At 50.9% G+C, this 20,136-nt stretch overlaps 1 protein-coding gene and 1 pseudogene across 1 annotated transcript; both read right to left on the bottom strand.

The window, feature by feature from the left end:
* Window positions 1-388: 388 nt before the first annotated feature.
* Window positions 389-1,150, bottom strand: LOC130042450 (nascent polypeptide-associated complex subunit alpha-like; annotated as a pseudogene).
* Window positions 389-19,776, bottom strand: PYROXD1 (pyridine nucleotide-disulphide oxidoreductase domain 1). Its single transcript, XM_056134627.1, has 12 exons — window positions 19,664-19,776; window positions 17,137-17,217; window positions 15,126-15,245; window positions 14,060-14,188; window positions 10,027-10,100; window positions 7,853-8,013; window positions 6,730-6,830; window positions 5,241-5,376; window positions 4,428-4,540; window positions 3,637-3,759; window positions 2,183-2,320; window positions 389-1,461 (listed from the first exon to the last, which is right to left on the bottom strand). Exons 1-12 carry the CDS (start codon window positions 19,745-19,747, stop codon window positions 1,213-1,215), a joined length of 1,509 nt encoding a protein of 502 aa, XP_055990602.1. The 5' UTR covers window positions 19,748-19,776; the 3' UTR covers window positions 389-1,212.
* Window positions 19,777-20,136: the final 360 nt, after the last annotated feature.

Below are 20,136 nucleotides of genomic sequence, written 5' to 3'. Positions count from 1 at the left end.
TGCTTTACTCACCAGGTACAATCCTCACACAGGTCATCAATTTGGTATTAAAAATAGAAGCGAGGGGCTGGAGCGATAGTACAGTGGGGAGGGCGTTTGCCTTGCACACGGCCAACCTGGGTTTGATCCCCGGCATCCCATATGGTTTCCCCAACACTGCTAGGAGTAATTTCTGGGTGCAGAGCCAGGAGTAACCCCTGTGCATTGCTGGGTGTGACCCAAAAAGGAAAAAAAAAGTGATTGGAACCGATGCTGCAATTGGAATTTTAATCCTTTCCCATTAAGTTATTCTGTCTATATCGAGCTTCAATGTCATCATTAAATCAGCTACTTGGTATTATCTGGAACATGTTATTTCTGGAAATGTCTATTTTATTTATTTTCTTCATCCAACAAGAAGCCATAACTTTATTAATGATAGAAACAGTACAAATTTCAAACCAAGCTGCAGTTACTCTTTTGAAACACCAAAAAAAAGGGTCTCCATTTTTCCAGATGGCTACATTGTTAATTCCATAATAGCATTTACCACATCATTACTGTTGTTCTTCAGGGCTTGGACTGCCTTTTCTCTCGACACGTCTGCCTGTGACGTGACGAATTCAATATCCTTAACTTCCACACCTGTTTCATCAACCTCTTCCTCTTCACTCTCCTGTTGTACAGTTGGAGTCTGTGTGTTTTCTTGACTGTTTGAGACAGCTTCACCTCGAACTTTGAATTTCTCAGCGGCTGCTAGCTGTGCTTGTTGAGATAAATCTTCGATCTTCGCTTCCCCGAAAACTATGTAGGTCTCTGGAGCTGGGCTCTTCTAGACATCTGGTTTTGTGATGACAAAGAGGATATTCTTAGACTTTCGGATTGTGACTCCAGTAACCCCTGTCACCTATCGAAGACCCAGTCTGGACATGCCTTCCGTGCTTTCTTTTCACTTCGGCTCTGTTTTGTTTTACTGATGGGTTCTTCATCGATCTCAGCTGCGGCTGCTGCCAGCTGAGCTTGCTGCGTGGTGGCTTGTGTGGAATCCTGTTCCTCGAGTTCTGGTACTGATTCATCACTGTCAGATTCTGTTCCAGATCCTGTCTCAGCCTGGGGCTGTGGCAACTCCTGCTCTTGTGGCAGGGACGGTTTCTGTGGCTTCACTGGGCATGTTGTGTGGGGAACGCAGAGCCAAGGTGGCAGCAGAAAGAGAACGAGCCTGGAATGTCTATTTTAATCAAAATAATCTTCGATATCAATATTTGGATCTAGTAGATCTTCTCCGTATGATGAAAGATTCATCTGGTTTAAAATTAAGTTCTCAAACGTTTCTTCTAAGTCAGTTTCTCCGATCAAGACGGCGCCCATCATGCGCCCGTTCTGCATGACCACTTTGACGTATTCCTGCCCTTTGGTGCACCGCAGCATTAACTCGTGATCGGAACCCAGGCCCTGCGCGTTGTATTTCCCTAGTAATACAACCTGTATGGAAAGGAGTAAAACAGAAATCCTCGTGAGGAACAGAAGAAAGAGTGCGCAGTTCCTGGGAACAGCCCGGAGAAAATGACACATTTTACAGCTGAATTATCACCAAGAAGGGTGCTATAGTACTCAAGTGGCATCACAAACATAAGACGATTGAGCAAGCATACAATTCTGTACAGCCTCCATTCATGATTTTAAAATGGAATAAGGAATTGTGGAGCAAGGGATTTAATCTCCCCATGTACGAGAGCTTCTTGAAAACAGACCCCCTGGGTAATATAGAGGAGATGAAGACAATACCTATGGGAAAAACACCTGGCTCACTCATGGTTGACAGCGGTCACTCCCCCTTTCAGAGAATGAATCTCAAAACAGACAGGAACCGACAGAGAACAAAAACAGGAGGCACCGAGATTGCAAGAAATGGGGAACGTATTTTTTCTTAAAATGATAAAACTGTAAATTTTTCTCCTGTTGAAGAAATGAGTTTGCAGTCAACTTGCACAGTAAGAAATCTGGCCAGATGGTCTTGGGAAGGTGCTCGCCCCGCAAGGGCTGAAGCCAGTGCAATCCCAGCAGCTCCAGCAGGGACCTCGAAGAGCCAGCAGTAAGCGAAGAGCACTACAGGGGTGGCGCAAACACCATCCTCTGCCCCAAAATCCCCTCCCCCCCGCAAAGGACTACAAGAATTAAGAAGGCATGCATTGGCTCATCGTACCTTGTAGTTAAAAAATTTTGTTACGTGAGCAAAAAGTTCAAAGCTGAAATCCATGTCGATGGCATGTCCCAAAGTGTCAGCTGCGAGGCACTTGGCGGCGTACCAGCCCATCTGGCGGGCTTGGGTCCACAGCCTCATCTGGAATGAAGACACAAGCAGGATTATATCGAAGACACAACTTTTACAATAATAAAGTTTCAACCGAACACGAAGACTGTGTGCGGCACTCAGTGTCTGTCTGGCAGTCTGTGGCACTGGTCGGATCAGGTGCTTAAGGATGACGGCCTCGGCCTAGAAGCCATCCCCAACCTGCTGTGTAAACTACTGACCCTAATGGCCGACACCACCAGATGGTTCTATAACGCTTCCGTTTCAAAATTACTAAAATATTTTGGACTATGACAAAAATAAGCTTTTAACCTGTTTCCTTCTTTAGAAAAATTTAGCAGCACTAATAAGAGTGTCGTAACTGAGAAATCTCTCTCCTCTTAGCTTCTCATGCTCGTTAAAGCCCAGCATGTGGGCTGTAGAGAGAGCACTGTGGGTAGAGCACTGGCCTTGCATGTGGTCTTGGAGACCATCAGCAGTGAGCCGTGAGAGTGGGCCCTGGCACACTGCAACCCAGCAAACAGTCACAACCAGTGAGTCCCGGGTTTCTGACTGGGATGGGGGTGTGGGGGGGTGGGCAGAGCCCCTAAATCCCAAGTGCAGGGTCAGCAGTAGTTTTCCTTTATCATCAGGAGACAGAGAAGTCAGCACTGGAGGAAACCGGGGCTGCCTGGGAGGAGTGCTCGACGAAGGATGTTTACAGGAACCACTTTTTCAGCACTAATTTCCACTGGAACTGAACGCATAGCCCTACGTTCTGTCAGCAATCTGCTTTTTGATTTAAGAATGCACTTTCCAAATATGGAAGCCATGGGCAGCTATCACAAATTAAATTAACGGAAAGAGCAGAATTCAAGTCCTTCGCCACATTCACCCTAGGCCGCGTTCCAGCAGACGCATGTGTCTGGTGGTGTCAGAGTGGACTGGGCAGGAGTAGAGGACGCTCCCTCTTGGCTGGACAGTGAGGAAATGCCCTGACAGTGACAGGGGAGGAGAGCCCTAAATGCCCGTCACGTCATCTCCGTCTGTTTCCGTAGGATATAGTCAACATCATGGCCTGACAGTGCCATTTTGTGTTTTAGTTTGGGGCAGGGGGGTCACACCCAGCGTGGCTCGGGACGCAGGTCCTTCCTGGCTCTGACGGGGCTTTGGGGACTACATGGGGTGCTGGGGGCTGAACCCAGGGTGGTGCCTGCAAGGTTTTTCCCGTTGAACCAGCTTTCTGGTCCTCGTTTGTTCTTCACATTTGTTCTAGTTGAGAGTAGCAGTGGGGAGAAAGCAAAACTGGCCCCCCTCTTTGTGTGTTCAGTTACCACCGAGGACCCAGCCCAGCCGTGCCTGCTCACCTGCTGCCAGAGGGCGCTGGGCTGCCAGGCGGCGGTGCAGATGTCCCCCGCCGCATAGACGTCGGCCACCGAGGTGCGCATGTGCCCGTCCACCTTCAGGCCACCGTCCTCCCCTAGGTCAAACTGAAGGAGGGGTCCTCTTAAGCACTCGGCTAAGAGACAGGAAGCTGGGGCCCAGAGCTCGGTGCTTGGGGACTCCAACTCCCATGACTCGGACAGGCCCATTCATACTCCTGACTTTCCCCACCAACAGTTCCCAATCGTGCACGGCTGCCATACTCGTGATTGCAGGATCCCTGCGTCTGTAAGGCCCAAATGGTAAAATATATATATATATATATATATATATATATAATATATAAATACTAGAGGGGTCCTCTCAAAGGACCACTTTCACCCCTCACCCTGTCCCAGGACAGACCAGGCGACCTGAGCGGCCTCTGATGCCGATCCAATTCTACCAGGACAGCCCCTGAGCGAACCTGGCCCGCCTCCCTTCTGCACAGGCATGCGGGGTTCGTGATCAAGGGTTCGTCTGCACTAAAGGGTCAAGACTAAGGATTCCCAGGTGCCCGTCTCAGCGTCTGATGGACCCTCAGAAACTGGGCCCTGTGCCCCTGGCGGGGGGGGGGGGGTACTTCCTGCTTAGACAAGAACTGCCCGAGGACCCGAGGGAGCAGTTGAGAGTCAACTCTACCCATCCCGCAATGTCTCAGTGTGACACTAAGATGATGCTTGGGAATGAAGAGGGGAAATAACCAATTCTTTAAAGGAACACACTCGCATCTTACGCTGTTGCCCGAGAGAAAAGGGTTGACGTTCGGTGTGACGCCAGTAGCACTGACAATGAAGTCACAGCCGTAGACCTTCCCGTTGGTCAGCTCCACGTACACAGGCCATAACTCTGAAAATAAGGAAGAAAAGCCTTGCTCTCAAATGCCATCACCTCCCATCACCATCACTTTCTGTCGGCGACCACTCTGAAACGCCGCCTAAGCTTATAAGGCAACCTGCTGGAGCAACTGCACGCAGTCGGTGTGAGCTTCCGGTAAGGGGTGTCATTAACAAAATGATGGCAACGCAACCCAAATATTTTCAAATTTAGAAATTTTAACCAGGTAAAATGACTGGCTACCGCTTTCTAAATTATTTCTTTAGAAGTCCTGTAAATATGAAATCCACTGAGTGTTAAGTGCAACAAAGTTCTCAATTTTTGATGTGATTCCCTGACGAAGTGTATTCAAGCCAACCCTCCTTTTCCTATCAAAAAGCTTGACGGAGTCATTCATCCCAGTAAAATATCTCTGATGCCGGTTTGGCCGAGTGCTTCTCTGCAAGTGACGGCTCCCTGGGAAGCGGAGACGAGGAAGCAGACCGTGACTATCTCCATTTTGCTTCCCCTCCGAGAGCACCAAGTGACTTTCCTTTCTGTCCTGCGTCTCGTCGGAGGTACCGTGTCGGCACACCACCAGCCGGCCCAGCGCCGAGCACTCCGGCGGCTGCCCTGAGTGGGTCCGAGGAAAACTGGGGCTTCAGCTTTACTTTCCATGTGTAAATTTTAAATACGGGTACAATAATAACTTTGCCCCCATTTCATTACTTGCCTGTGTCAGCTGTGACTGATTCCTTCGGGCAGCCCCTCGGAAAAGCCAAGGACGTTTTCCCGGAGGTTCTAAATTCCTCCTGAAGGTAGATTCTTTTGACTTCACATAAAGTTTCAATGTGAATCTTATGGGAGAACTGAAATACAAAGATACCGGTGACCAAAACACTTCAGGAAAGAATGACTTAAGTTACCGATAACAAAGGGGAAAAATGTATAATCTACCTATGCACATACAATACACTGATACACGTAGGAGAAAGTGATTCTTAAAACCCAAATGCAAGTACTGGGTACCTCAGGTCAGCAACTCCCCGCCAGTGCACCCAAGAGGGCAGAAACCCTGAGGAGACTGAGCACCTGAGGGTACTCACTGCTTTGGCAGAAAGCACAGAGGCTTATATGTGAAAGTGAGTGGGAGACTCACTTATAACTTATATATATATATATATATATATATATATGTATGTATATATGTACAATCACACCAGATGTTTATATTCTCCTTTATGCTGGGGGCAGAACCCTGGCCTCACACAGGCCAAGGCGTGTGTCTCACACTGACCCCCGTCTCTGCTCTGAGGTTCTCTGTTGTTGCTGGGCCATACCTGGAGGTGGCCAGGGGTTATTCCTGGCTCCGTGCTCAGAGGACAGGATGTGGGGGTCGGCCGGACGGAGGCAAGAGCCTCACCCCAGGACTAACTCTTCAAAGCCACACCCGTTCAGGATCACTGAAGCCCCCTGAAGACAGGTGTGCCTCAACTTGTTCTATTCCAGAACCTCAATCAGTACTGAGTAAGGAGATACACTGTAAATGTCTTCCTAACTAAACTGCTCAAGTTCTAAGATTAAAAAACAAAACAAAACAAAACCAAAAGTCACTCAACTTTAGGATCCGAAGGTGCAATAAGAAAAGACTTAAAGTAATTTTCAAGACCAACACTAACTGCTCTAAAGCCAGCCCCACACGCAGAAAGAGACACAGAATATGAACTGCATGCATCTCCGTGACTTGTGACTGTCAGAGGCTAGGAACTATTAACAACTAAAACCCCGAGCAAAAATAAGACCATGCCCACTGTGTATCCAACCAGGATACTCAAGGTGTATTTTATTTAGATTTCATCTCGTAACCGTGATTTAAATACCGCCATGTATTCAATGCCATTGATGCATAAAGCTTGCTTTCCCGGGAGGAGTCTGCAAGTCGGTGACGGGCCCAGAGAGCGCGCAGTGGGCTGGAGTGTGGGCTTGGCATGTGTCAGGCACGGGCCGATCTGGGCACTGCATGATCCTCCAACTACCCAGGGCACAGCATGCGAGCAGGGCTGGCAACTGGGCCCCCAAACAAGCAAAAGGCCGAGAGGGAGTTCTCGACGCCTCTTCCGAAGGTTCACCTCAGAATGGCAGGCTACGGGGCCAGGTCGCCCCTTCCCGTGGCTGAAGAATCAGCCGTGTGCAGACCCTCTCGTCGGCGCAGGAGAACGTACCTCTCTCGTGCCTTTAAGGTTCAAGCCTTGGTGCCAGTCGGGCCCCAAGGCACTCCCTGTGTGACCTGCACTGGCTCCGCTCTGCGGCTTCTTTCTGCCTGCTGAAGAGATAAGCTTAAGATCAGGTCAAAAGGCAAACGACAGAAAAGTGGCTCGGTATGGACGCATCACACTCTCGCTCAGAGTTCCAGATGATGAGGGATTTTTAGACACATGGGCAACATAATCAACGATATCAGGGACTTGCTGATTTCAGACCTATAAAATACTGTCTGGAGGGCTGAATGTTTGGGAAGTCATACATATGAAGTGCTGATATATGAATGATATAATAACTGGTTAATCTTAAAAAAATTAGCCAAGTTTTGAAAATATTGTCAGTTTACAATATTCTCCAAACTTAAAATTTCATAAGGCAAAAGTTTAAGGGGGGAAAAAAAAACTCCAACAAATTCTATAAACAGATGCAGAGGAACTGATTTTTTTCATTTAGTTTATGTTCCTAGTTTTAGGTATTTTCCCTAATCTATGAATCACAGGAAAACTAAAAAGTCACCTAAGAATCTAGAAGTAAGGGGTCGGAGCAATAGTACAGTGGGTAGGGCGTTTGTCTTGCACGTGACAGACCAGGGTTCAATCCCCGGCATCCCATATGGTCCCCCAAACACTGCCAGGAGTAATTGCTGAGTGCAAAGCCAGGAGTCACCCCTGAGAATCTACAAGTAAATAAAAGCTATATTCTATCACACCATTTTTCTTTTTCTTTTTGGGTCACATCTGGCGATGAGCAAGGGTTACTCCTGGCTCTACACTCAGGAATCACCCCTGGGAGTGCTCAGGGGACCATATGGGATGCTGGGAATCGAACCCGGGTCGGCTGCATGCAAGGCAAATGTCCTACCTGCTGTGCTATCGCTCCAGTCCCACCCCAGTATTTTTCGCCTTTTAGAAATAAAGACTTTGAATCTGGGGTTTCTCCCGGGGACATTTCCCAGGCAGCTGGGGAGGCGTGAGGCGTGGTGCTGGCTGGGGAGGGGGTGCCCGACCCCCCTGGTCTCTCTGGCGCCCCCCCAACGTTTCCCAGCCCTTCCCTAGCTGCCGTGGCTTGGCCGGGCCCACTGACCTTCCATCGTGTACCTGGTCCTTTTCTGCGTGCTGGCAGCCTCTAGCTTCTCGGCACCGAGCTTGCACGTCAAGAACTGCGCGGCTCCGGCATCGAAGAAAGTGTTCCCGATAGCTTTATCTTTAATGGCCCAGATCACTTCACAGCCCTCGACTTCGTATCTAGAAGGAATCGGGACGATTACGAGTCAGGGAGCCTTTAAGGCAAGCGGGACTGTGCCTGAGGGGGGCTATGCGGGGAATGGGTGGCGGGGGCAGACAGGAGCTCTGCATGCAGGGCCCAGCAGGGCCTCCGGTTCTGCAGCGGGGGGACCCCAAGTGCTGCTGCATAAGGCTCCGAAAGAAAATACATCAACAGCCCCCAAAGTTCAAGGAGAGTAATAAAATAAACTGCGGTGCATTTATTGCTACACAGTCTTCTCCTGAAAGCTCTGTGCTCTGTCTGAATAGTGAGCATTTCAAACATTTCAAACTAATTTTTTCATTGACAAAAGGAATCGAATCTTTTACTCAAAGTACATGTGACGTCTATGTCCTGGTTATGTACTCCATTTTCCTCATGATAAACATGAAGCAAAACGTTCCATTTCTGCGACAGAGCCGGTGACCCCGAGACAGAAGGGTTCTAACTGCCACGACACAGGGGGTAGCTGGTCGGTGAGCAGTGAATATGCACTTTGAGCAAAACATGGAGGTGGGACAGGAAGGAACTGGAGACATAAACTTGGAGCTTTAAATGTGCTGGAAAGTACTACATGGAAAGTATCATGCTGAGCGAAATGAGTCAGAAAGAGAGGGACAGACATAGAAAGATTGCATTCATCTGGGGAACATAAAGGAACAAAAGAGGAGACTAACAAACACCCAAGAATAGCCGATATAAGGAGATTCACTCCATGGCTTGGAGGCTAGGGAGAAAGACAGCTCAGATAGAGAAGGGAGCACCAAGTAAAGAGTGTTGGGAGGATCCTCCCAGGATGGGAGAAGCATGCTGAAAGTTGACTATAGACCAAACATGATTGTCACCCATTGCCTCTTTTGCAAACCACAACACCCAAAAGGAGAGAGAGAGAACAAAAGGGAATGCCCTGCCACAGAGGCAGGGTGGGGTGGGGGGTATGGAGGGTGGGAGGGATACTGGGATCCGTGGTGGTGGGAAATGGGCACTGGTGGAGGGATGGGTACTTGATCACTGTATGACTGAAACCCAAGGACAAAAATTTGTAAGTCTACAACTGTACCTCATGGTGTTTCACTGATAAAAATTTTTAAAAAAAAAGGAACTAGCACCCTGCAATCTATTCCTTCTGTGTCAGCAGTTTCCTAGCTCTTAAGGCAAAGCAAGCTGCAGCATCCAACAAGTGAGGATCCTGCAGGGAGAAGTGGTGGTGGTGGTGGTGGTGTGTGTGTGTGTGGGGGGGGGGGGGGTGGCAGGGGCCCTGCAGAGACCAAAAGGGTCCTGGGAGAACTCTTCCAGGCTCCCCTGGGGCCCAGCAGCCCCTCACAGAGAGGGGCAGGCCCAGCCCGGGACTGGGAATGGGTGAGCAGAGACAGTTCTAGCAGTTCCTTTCTCTGGCGGCCCAGCTTCCTAGCCGAGTGACACCCAGACCCTGCCATGTCGGCCACAGGCGTGGAGCTCAGTCTCTGAGAACATGAAGCAGCGGTTGGGTGCAGGAGAGTCTTGCTCTTCTGAACTGGAAAGATCATCTCAAAATGAGAATATTTTGGGTGACTTCCTGTGTTCTTCGTCCCCAGACTCCCAGAAATAAATCCCAGGAAAAGCAGAAGTACCACGCAGTCCAGAATAAATCTCACCAACACCTGGGGGTTCACAGGCCAGAGCGGTGACAGTGGCGAGAGAAGCAGGTGTCACCCGGGCGGGGTGACAGATCCTCCCGGCCATGCAGACACGCTGGCTTCCAGCTCTGCTGACACACGCTTGTGGGCTCAATCTGGCCAGTCGCCCGTGTCTGACCCGGGAGACAGAAAATGTCTAAGGACACGGCCGTGAGCTGGACCCCGGAAAAACTAAGATGGAGAGTGGACTTACACGCCCTGAAACTGATGCAAAACAGAGACATTTGTCCTTGCGGGATGGCCCACCGACTGGCCTGGTCAGCCAATGAGCACCCGGACAGCAGAACGGTCGGCAAACACGGAAAAGCTCACACTTACGCCAGTTCCAGAGCGATGCCGCCGTTGCCCACGATCAGAATTCTCTTCGCGTGAGTGAGCTGCTTCTGGAACTCCTGGAGGCCAAGGCAAACAGGGTCACGGCTGAATGGCCTCCAAAGGAAAGAAATGTCCCCTTCCGGCTCAGAGGGGGATGTACACCGCCGCCTGGGCAAATCCCCCTTCTCTTCTAGATCATTCCCTGCAGCAGCGCGAGAGGCACCGGACCCCAAGGGTGGGAACAACTCACTCCCAACTGCTTTCTTTTTAAGGTAGGAAGAAAAAAGGAAATGGCCTCGGTAACAGTGTAGGTGACATGGGAGATGAGAGGAGGCCGACACTCCCCAGCCCGGCTCTGTCCCTTCCAGGCCCTCAGTGGGCTCCATCCTGAGCCCCCCGCCCCCCCCACACACACCTCAGGGTCTTCAGACTCTCCTCCCTCTCCTGGTTTCCGAAGGGTAAGTACCCAGAGGCAGAGAACTCAGCACAGCAGTAACTAATGAAAGCTTCTCTCCCCCACAATGTGGCCAACCCCCAAAAGCCCACCGGGAGCCTGGAGAGGCCTGTGGTCTTCCTCAGGGCCCCTTCCAGAACCCCCAGCAGCCTGGGGCTTCAGGGCGCCTCTGACTGGCTCCCTTTACTCCTCCAATGTTAAGCCATCGTTTCTGTTCACCTGACCCCTGATAAATTTGCTGTTATCTGCTATAGGCACTGAGCTTCACTGGCTGAAAGCGCCAAAAGAAACTGGTTTTGGTTTTGTCTTTCATGGAGAGGCAGGTAAATAAATCATTTTCCAAAATCTGCAGAGAGTACTGGACAGGGAAAGGAATGGCGGGACTTGAAACTGAACTTCTGATGAGCTAAGAACTCCAGAACGGGAAACTGCTGTGTCTCAGGTGGGTGTGGGAAAGACGACGGTTGTCGCCCGGAACCAAGAGCCCAGGGGTCTGTCCGCGGAGGGGCCAGATCCCGGCCACCAACCCTATCTCTGGCCGCAGGAACCCAAAACACTTACGGGAGGAGAATCAAAGTTCTCCCAGTTTTCTCTACAGTCTGAAAGAAAACATGGTCCCTTTCAATGCACGTGTTATCGTATCACTGTACAATGATCAGGCCAGCAGCCTGAGTGAGACTGAGAGCCGTGGCAGGGGAGCAAGAGCAGGGGGAGCTCCTGTGCAGCGGGGGCCAGCCGCTGAAGTCAAGTGCAGAAGACAGCTCCAGGGCGTCACCCCACGCGCAGGCTTAACCGCTGTTTCTGACAAGTAATCAAGTGAGTCTCTTTTCTGGGATCCTGCACCAGAGAGAGGTACCTTCTGAATATTCATTTCTCTGCCGAGGTGTAAGTTCAGGAAATTTCTAATGCTCTCCACCTTTGAAGAAAAAGGCTGTTTCTTTCCATCAAGAAATCCATCTACCCCATTTAAAATAGTCTCCCCAAACATCAAGTATCTACGAGATAGCTCAACAACAGACATGAGAGCGACTACACCATGATAACTGTAAGCGATTTAAGAAAGAGAGAGAGGAAGACCTTTGAAGTGGAAAAATACCCCATACTCACACACACACTGGAAGAATCAATATTATTAAAATGACTATTGTATCTAGAGCTGGAGTGATAGCACAGTGGGTAGGGCGTTTGCCTTGCACGCAGCCAACATGGCCAACCCAAGTTCGATTCCTCCGTCCCCTCAGAGAGCCCGGCAAGCTACCGAGAGTATCTCACTCGCATGGCAAAGCCTGGCAAGCTCCCCGTGACGTATTCGATATGTCAAACACAGTAACGAGTCTCACCATGGAGACGTTACTGGGCCCACTCGAGAAAATCGATGAACAACGGAGGACAGGACAGTGACAGTGATTCTATCTTAGCTATTATACAGAGTCAATTCATCCCCCATCCAAATTTAGATGACACTCTTCCAGGATCTAGAAAAGTCAATAATAAAGTTTGTATGGAATCAGAAAAGACTGTGACTAGCCAGAACCATATCCTAAGAAAGAAGAAATTGGGAGCTATTTCATTACCTAATTTGGAGCTGTATTATAAAGCTATCGTGATCAAAGCTGCATGGGACTGGAATAAAGACACACCCTCCAATCAATGGGTCAAAATCGAACATCCTATGACAAAACCCCATATATATGGGCAGTTGACTTTCAATAGAGGAGCTGAGAACATGAAATGGAGTCAAGATAGCCTCTTCAATGAATGGTGCTGGGAAAACTGGATAACTATATGTAAGAAATTAAAGCTGGGTCCGTAACTTACACCTCGCACAAAAGTCAATTCAAAGTGGATCAAAGACCTTGAGATCCTACTTCATGGAGAGCTCGCAGAAAATTTATGAACTGAACTGCCAGATGACCCAGCAATTCCACTGGGCATCTACCCCCAAGACATAAAAACATTCTCTCAAAAGGACATATGCACACCATTATTAATTGCTGCACTCAGTACAATAGCCAAGATATGGAATCAACCCGGGTGTCCAACAGCTGATGAATGGATTATGAAGATGTGGGATATATATACACAATGGAATACTATGCAGCTGCAAGGGATGATACAATCTGCAAGGAATGATACAATTTGCTGCAGTCTGGTTGGAATTGGAAGATACCATACTGAGTGAAGTAAATCAGAAGAGGAAAGACAAACACGGGATCATCTCACTTATCCGTGGTACACAGACTATCAAACGAGAAAACACATCATAGTAAAAGGGGGCTGCTTAGATCACCCTTGACATCAGTGTTTAGAGAGGGGACAGATAGAGAAGGAAAGAAATCAAGGGGGGAAGAAGAGAACAAGAAGTAATGGATGAACAGGCATTTAGGGCTTCAGTTATGCCAGTGACATGAATGAGGGGTAGAGCCCATGCCCCAAGCACAGATCCAACAGGACCTAAGCTGCAACCACTGACGCTCTGTAATGGTCCTGTCAGGTTGACAGGTGGGGCGGAGTGGAGCTGGGGTGGGAAGGGAATCTGGGAACGCTGTGGGGGGAGGTTGACACTCGTGGGGGGACGGGGGTTGAATTGCTGCATGCCTGAAACGCAACCATCAGTGACTTTGTAAATCATGGTTCTTTAATAAAAAAAAAATTTCCTAAAAGGCTGCTTTTTGAGAGACTGGGAGTGACAGGGCTGGGTTATACCCAGTGGTGCGCAGAGGCAATCCCTGACTCTGTGCTCAGGAGTGATCCCTGGTGGTGTTCCAGAGAGCAAATGCAGAGTCACAGATGGAACCTGGCAGGGAAGATTATTGCTTGTAGTTTGCAAATCACTGGACTCCCAAGCAAAGCAGAACGCTGAACATCCTGCGCAGTTTGAACAGTAACATCCAGCATCAAAAAGGCAAGACCTTTGGACACCAGCATGAAGGAAATAACAATCGACTAAGACCACACCACGCCAGAATTAGAAAAAACATTTTTGGTTTGTGGGTCAGAAAAGAAGCCTCTCTCTTGCTCCTTTAAGAATAAAATAACATAATAAGAGACGGACACCCAGGGACAGTAGACACAAGGGCCAGGAATATTGCCCCCCCATAGTTGGAAGCCTGTCTCATGAGCAGGGGGAGAAGGCAGCTGGGATAGAGAAGGGATCACCAAGTCAATGATGGTTGGAGGAATCGTTCGGGATGGGAGATGTGTGCTGAAAGCAGATAAGGAACCAAACGTGACAGCATCTCAGTATCTGTATTGCAAACCATAATGCCCAAAAGTTGAGAGAGAATATGGGGAAACTGTCTCCCATAGAGCCAGGGGGAGGGCTAGAAGGGGGGGTGGTATACTGGGGAAATTGGAAATTGGTGGTGGAGAATGTGCACTGGTGGAGGGATGGGTGTTGATCATTGTATGATTGAAACTCAAACATGAAAGCTTATAACTATATCTCATGGTGATTCAATAATAAAAAATAAAAATAAAAAAAATAAAAGAATGAAATACTTAAAGAGTAAGTGGCCCAAGATGACACAAGGGTAGAAAGGTGGGAGGTACTGTCCTCTCCCCTCGCCTGGCCAACGCTACCTGGGCACTGTCCGTGTCCCGGATCCCCAGCACGTAAGGATTTCCTTCGCAGATCAGCTTGGGTTTGGCCCCGGCACACAGGCAGAGTTTCTTATAGACGTGCTGGCCACCATCTTCCGTGAAAAGGCACTGCGGAAACAGAGGCAGTGAGGGACAGGGCGGAGACAGGGACCCGTGGGCACAATTTAATACGACAAAGGGATAAAAAAGGTAAAAGTAACAAGACAAAAGCAAAAAATACATTAAAGGTGCTTCCTGGTGACACCCCATTCTTTGTTACAGCAAGTATGAAGCTCGACCTAAATATGTTGTCCAGTCTGATTCTTAATCACTTTGCGGCTACCTGACAACCTGATGAAATCCAATCTTTTCCCCTGGACCAAAGATGGACAGTCATGCAAAAGTTTGCATTAAACAGAGAATGGTGTCTGAAAAGGTACGATGGCCTCGGGGTAGCTTGAGATATTCTCAACTGAGCGCTCTGCTGGGTGGAACTTGATGAAACTTCTAGCCTCAATGGAAGCTATCATAAGAAGATCTGATTCTAACCACATCATACCTGTTACCACAGATTTTAATTCTCATGAACAGTGTGCCAAGGTTTGTTTCCCCCCCACATTCTAATATTTTCCCCCCCCTTTTGATCAGTCATTCTAAGAGGTCTGAGGTAGATTCTTCCTGGGATTCTCATTTGTGTCCCTGATGACTACTGATGCTGTACATTTCCCCAGGGATTCGTGGCCAAGATTCATTGCGTTTGTTCCTGAGAGTTGAATGAGAATCTAGAAATTAATAGATTTTAGGCAGCAGAAATACATAAACTCGTGCTATGAGAAACACCAGGCTTTGTAAGGACGCCTGGGACGGCTGTGGTTTATGACGTCACATGGCACTCTATACCACACAGCTCAGCTCATCAACTGCATCACAAACACATAAAGCCAATGACCCATTACAGTGTCACCCCTGGAAACTCTGGTGCTGGTGGACAGACGAGGCCAAGAGCAGGCTGGACACCCCCTCACCAAGATTTGACAAGGAAATCCAGTCAGGAAACAAATCTTACATGGTCTTCACTCTTTAAGTGCTTGACGGCGGATTCTATCACCTTAATGTTGGGAAAGCGATTTTCTAACACGGTACTTGGCTGTTCTTCAACATCGAATTCTTCTAATACTTTCGACACCTATTGGAGATCAGAGAGGTGAAAATGTAGCTTGAAAAAAACACCGCTTCCGGGGATTTTAAATAATGAAAAAAAACTTCCGACTTTTTTTCACGCAGCATTTCGGAAAGCCCCGAAAATGTCTTTTTACTATTTTCTGACACAGTCCCAGGCGGGTCTGGGGGAGACGATGCTCTGTAGACCTCTGCTGGTCCCTGCCCACATGTGAGCCCACAGGCACGTCCTGCGAGTCAGGCTGGGACCCCCACAATCGGGAGGACCCGTTCTAGGGGCTGCGGGGGGCTCAGACCCTGAGTTCAGTCCCAGGCACAGCTTAGCTGAGCCCAGAACCACTTGGTCCCGTTAGCCCAGCACTGCCGGGCACCCTGGGGACTCCTTGGGAATGTCCCGCTCCTGCAGGGAGAATCCCCCAAACTAACCTCCCCCTCCCCACCCGCCCTCTCAGACCCCAGCACCAGCCCGGGCCTGGCAGCCGCCTGGCCACCCTGGCATGGGCCTGGCAGTTTCCGCATCTTCCAATCTTACAAACGACCGAGAACCCCAAAGGGAGTTTTTGTGTGACGTTAATGACACCTGCGACATTGGAAATATAAAGACTGAAGCATTTGGCTCATTTAGGAGTAGCAATAAATCCTTCCAGTTCCGGTGAAAATTTCTCCTCCTGATATAAAGCCCCATTCTTCTGGTGAAAATTCCAAACTTAGGTATGGCCACCAAATGTCTCTACTGTTTGGCTTTAATTAAAAAAAAAAAAAGAAAAAGAAAAAGAAAAAGAAAAAGCTGCCCTATCCGTCCGTCCACTATCCAATAACTCGCATTCAGTCCTGACACAGGCTGTTGCCTTGACTGAAATACAAACTGTCCCCACATCCCTCAAAAGCGCCGGGTCGGTCTCGGGGAAAGGAGGCTCTTGGGGCCCAGGCCTGGTCGTTTCAAATGGAATACCTGGCCTGCACCCTCTGCTCATGGAAACCCCATCCAAGAGGCCCCCATCTGTGAACCACCCTGAGGCCTGGACCCACTGCACAAAATCTGTGTGGCTGACAGAGCAGGACTCAGGTGCAGCACCCAGGACCCTTGCACTGTGAGGCCTCCTGGGAAGATGCCTTTAGGCTACGATATGTCATTCCCCTGGGACAGAGAACAGATCCTCTTTCTTCTTAAGGGCCAGGGTTTGTGCTCTAGTCCTACCAATCCCAAAACCGTCTCGCTCGCTGGTGCTTAGATACTCAGGTGCTTCACCTCTGAGCAACAGCAACATAAGGCACAAAAATAACCTTTGGACTCAGGAGTTTACAAGCTACGTTCGATTCCACTGTCAGGGTATTAGAAGAGAGAACTCACATCAGATAAAACATTGTGGCTCAACACCCAAAAGGAGAGAGAGATCAAAAGGGAATGCCCTGCCACAGAGGCAGGGTTGGGTGGGGGGGTGGGTTGTGGGAGGGATACTGGGATCCGTGGTGGTGGAAAATGGGCACTGGTGGAGGGATGGGTATTTGATCATTGTATAATCGAAACCCAAGCACAAAAATTTGTAAGTCTACAACTATTCCTCATGGTGTTTCACTAATAAAAATTAAAAAAACAAAAAAATAAAAAACAAAAACCATTGTGGCTATAGGCTTTCCTGAAGCGTGGGCAGAAAAGACACGCGTGGCCTTCTACTCTAAGTTTCTGTGCAGATACTACGGTGCTCAGAATCGTAATGTGGCCGTACAGCAGGAAAAAGGCAACTAACATTCTGAAAGCTTTTGGTTTTCAATCTACAGAATTCTAGATTTGAGCTTTGATTTTAAGAAACAACGATCAAGAGGATACTGGTAGTTTTAAGCCCATAAAGTGCGACAGCAACGTCCCGGATTATTTGATAGTGAGCAGAGGCTCTCACCTGCTTGAAGTTCGTGACGGCTTTAATGAGAGGAGACGCTGTGACCAGGACGATCTCTTCCGACGGAAACTGAAGGGCCAACTGATTTCAAAAGCAGGAAGAGAAAAAATATGTAAAAAAGTGACTTTAGATAACAGTGACGGGAACCGAGACAGGGACGATGGTGGCAGAATAAGGCCGTCAAACCTGTTCTGCGTCTCCAGGGCCCCAACAGCCCGTGTCTACTCACACTGAAGGTGTGGGTGTGCGGTGGTAAGCCGTGAACACTGACAAAAGGGGCCGCACACACTAAATGCGAATGAAGAGCCTGAGCGTGCCAAGTGATGGAACAATCGTCCTTACACACTTAGAGCTATTTATACAGCTATTTCCAGTTCTGCAGCGGCTAAGCACCTGCTGTCACGCCCAGGGCCGTTCGTGTGAGGAGAGCGCACCCAGTGGCTCTCGGTGGGATGAGGGGGCAGCGAAGTCTGAGTGTGAACATCGAGAGTCTCGGTCCGACTTCTCCTAAGCGCTCCGGCCTCTTGCGGACAGACCCAGTGCACACTAGCGTTAGCCACGCCAGGCACTAAGCCCCCGCCTCACTTGACTTTAAACTTGACACAGTTCCCTGGCTCAAGGGCCACACCCAGACCCCCAATCTCTGCCTTCACCCTGCTGGACCACTCCTGCTGGCGTTCACCCCGACATCCTTGAGAACCACAGGTGTCTCCAGGAGAACCCTCCCCTCTTCACCCTCCTTCCCTGCCCCAACTCCCCCTCCCACTGGCTAGACGGGCCCTCAAAGCTTCACCTAAGGACATCGGAGCCGTCTCAGAGGAGGGGCCGCCCCTAGCTCCAGCTGACCTGCCTGTTTGGTTTTTTTTCCAACGAAACCATCCCTCTTCAATGTTGTCACTTGGTCACAGCACTCCGCTGCTTGGAAACGATCCATGGATGGTCCCTCGCTTCCTTCCGGTTGAGACCCGCCCCAAGCACCAAGGGTGCGAGCTCAGCTGCTCTCAGCCGGGCTTTCCCCGAGATCACCCCGAAGCTGAATTGGAAAGTGTCTATTTTTGTCTACCAGGGAACGGCAGATGCATCTGAAAAAGCGTCTCTAACTCGAGCCCACTGGCAGCCAGGATGCCCTAAGGAGCGAGCTCAGAGAAGGGATTTATTCCGTCTGTCCTTGCGGGAACCGGGCTCAGCCTTTGATTCCTGACTCCTCAGCACACTGCCCAGGTCATAAACTTTTACTCGGTGAAAGAATGTGGGAGACACACCCAAAGATTAAAAACCAAACAGGCAGGTCAGCTAAAACATGGGAGTTGGTAGCAATGGAACAACACAACTCAAGATTGTGTCTACAGAATTGTGTCTATATGCGGGGGGGGGGGGGGGGGGGAGCGCGGCTGGGGTCACTGAACACTGGTGGCAGGAAGCGGGCTAGGAAAGGGCCACCGACTTCCCAGCCAGAGCCTTGTCTGAAGCGTCCAGCTGGGTGTGGGGGACCGGGGGGGCATGCCTGGGGCAGGATCCCAGGCAGCCCTTGGGGGCTTGATACCCCAAAGCAGGGGCTGTGACACCCCAGGGCAGGGTAGTAGGCAACCCTGGGGCGGGATACCCCCTGGGCAGGGGCACAGGCAACCCTCAGGGCGTGACACCCCTAAAACAGGGTCACAGATGCCCCCTGAGGACATGACACCCCAGGGCAGGGTCTCAGGCAACCCCTGGGGGCGTGATGCCCCTAGGGCAGGGACACCCTAAGGTAGGCGATTCCCCCCCCCCCCACCTCGCGGGATACCCCCAGGGCAAGGTCGCAGGCAGCCCCTGGGGTGTGACACTCCTAAGCAGGGTTACAGGTGTCCATCCCAGCCTTCCTCCCTCCCCCCCCCCCTCCACGACACCCTGGTGCAGGGGCTGTGACTTCCCAGGGCAGGGTCGCAGGCACCCCCCCACCAGGTGACACCCCGGGGCAGGGTCACAGGTGTCCCCCCACCCCAGGGAGGTGACACCCCAGGGCAGGGTCGCAGGCACCCCCTGGGGGCGTGATACCCCCAGGGCAGGGTCCCAGGCACCCCTCAGGGCGGTGACATCCTGGAGCAGGGTCGCAGGCACCCCCTGGGGGTGTAATACTCCCAGCGCAGGGTCCCAGGCACCTCCAAGGCGGTGACACCAGGGGGGGCAGGGTCGCAAGTGCGCCTCCCCCCTCCCCCGTGTGACACCCCAAGGCAGGGCAGCAAGGGACCCCCTGGGGCGGTGACACCCCGGGGCAGGGTTGCAGGCAGCCCCCGGGGCGTGACACTCCTAAGCAGGGTCGCAGGTGCCTCCCCCCATCCCCCCGGGAGCGGTGACACCCCCAGGGCAGGGTCGCAGGCGGCCCCGGGACGGTGACACCCAGGGGCAGGGACGGTGACACCCCAGGGCGGGGTCCCAGGCACCCCCGACTCCCCCGGGGCGGTGACACCCTGGGGCCGGGTTGCAGGTGCATCCCCTCCTGGGGGCGTGACACCCCAGGGCAGGGTCGCCGGCGCCCCCCGGGTCCTACCTGCTCCGCACAGGTGACTCCCGCGATGCCGCCGCCCACCACCACGAACCTCCCCTCCGTCGCGGGCCCTCGCGCCGCCGCCATGGCCCGGGGGCCGAGCACTGGCCGGGGAGCGCGCGGGGAACCGACGCTTCGGCCGGGGAATCCCGGCGGGGCAGTGCCCGGCGCGCGGCAATTTCCGGTGACGGCGGCCGCGGGCCGAGCTACGGGGGCCGCGGCGGCTCACACTTTGTGTCCGCGCAACGCAGCCGCGGCAGCGCCCCCTGCTGGTGCCTGGGGCTGCGTGCGGCTGCGAAGTCGACTGACTTCGTGCAGAGGTTTGCTGAAGACTGTCACGGGCCGAAAGCGACAGTGGGCCTAGTTGATCATCGCATAATTGAAACCCAAGCACAAAAATTTGTAAGTCTACAACTGTACCTCATAGTGTTTCACTAACAAAAATTAAAAAAAAAAGAATTCCAACGAAGGCTGGA

This window comes from Sorex fumeus, unplaced genomic scaffold (assembly GCF_029834395.1).
Source record: "Sorex fumeus unplaced genomic scaffold, SorFum_2.1 ptg000100l, whole genome shotgun sequence".
In the NCBI taxonomy this organism is placed as follows: Eukaryota; Metazoa; Chordata; class Mammalia; order Eulipotyphla; family Soricidae; genus Sorex; species Sorex fumeus.
Note: the sequence above shows the minus strand (reverse complement) of the source record. Positions and strands in the feature narration are given on the sequence as shown.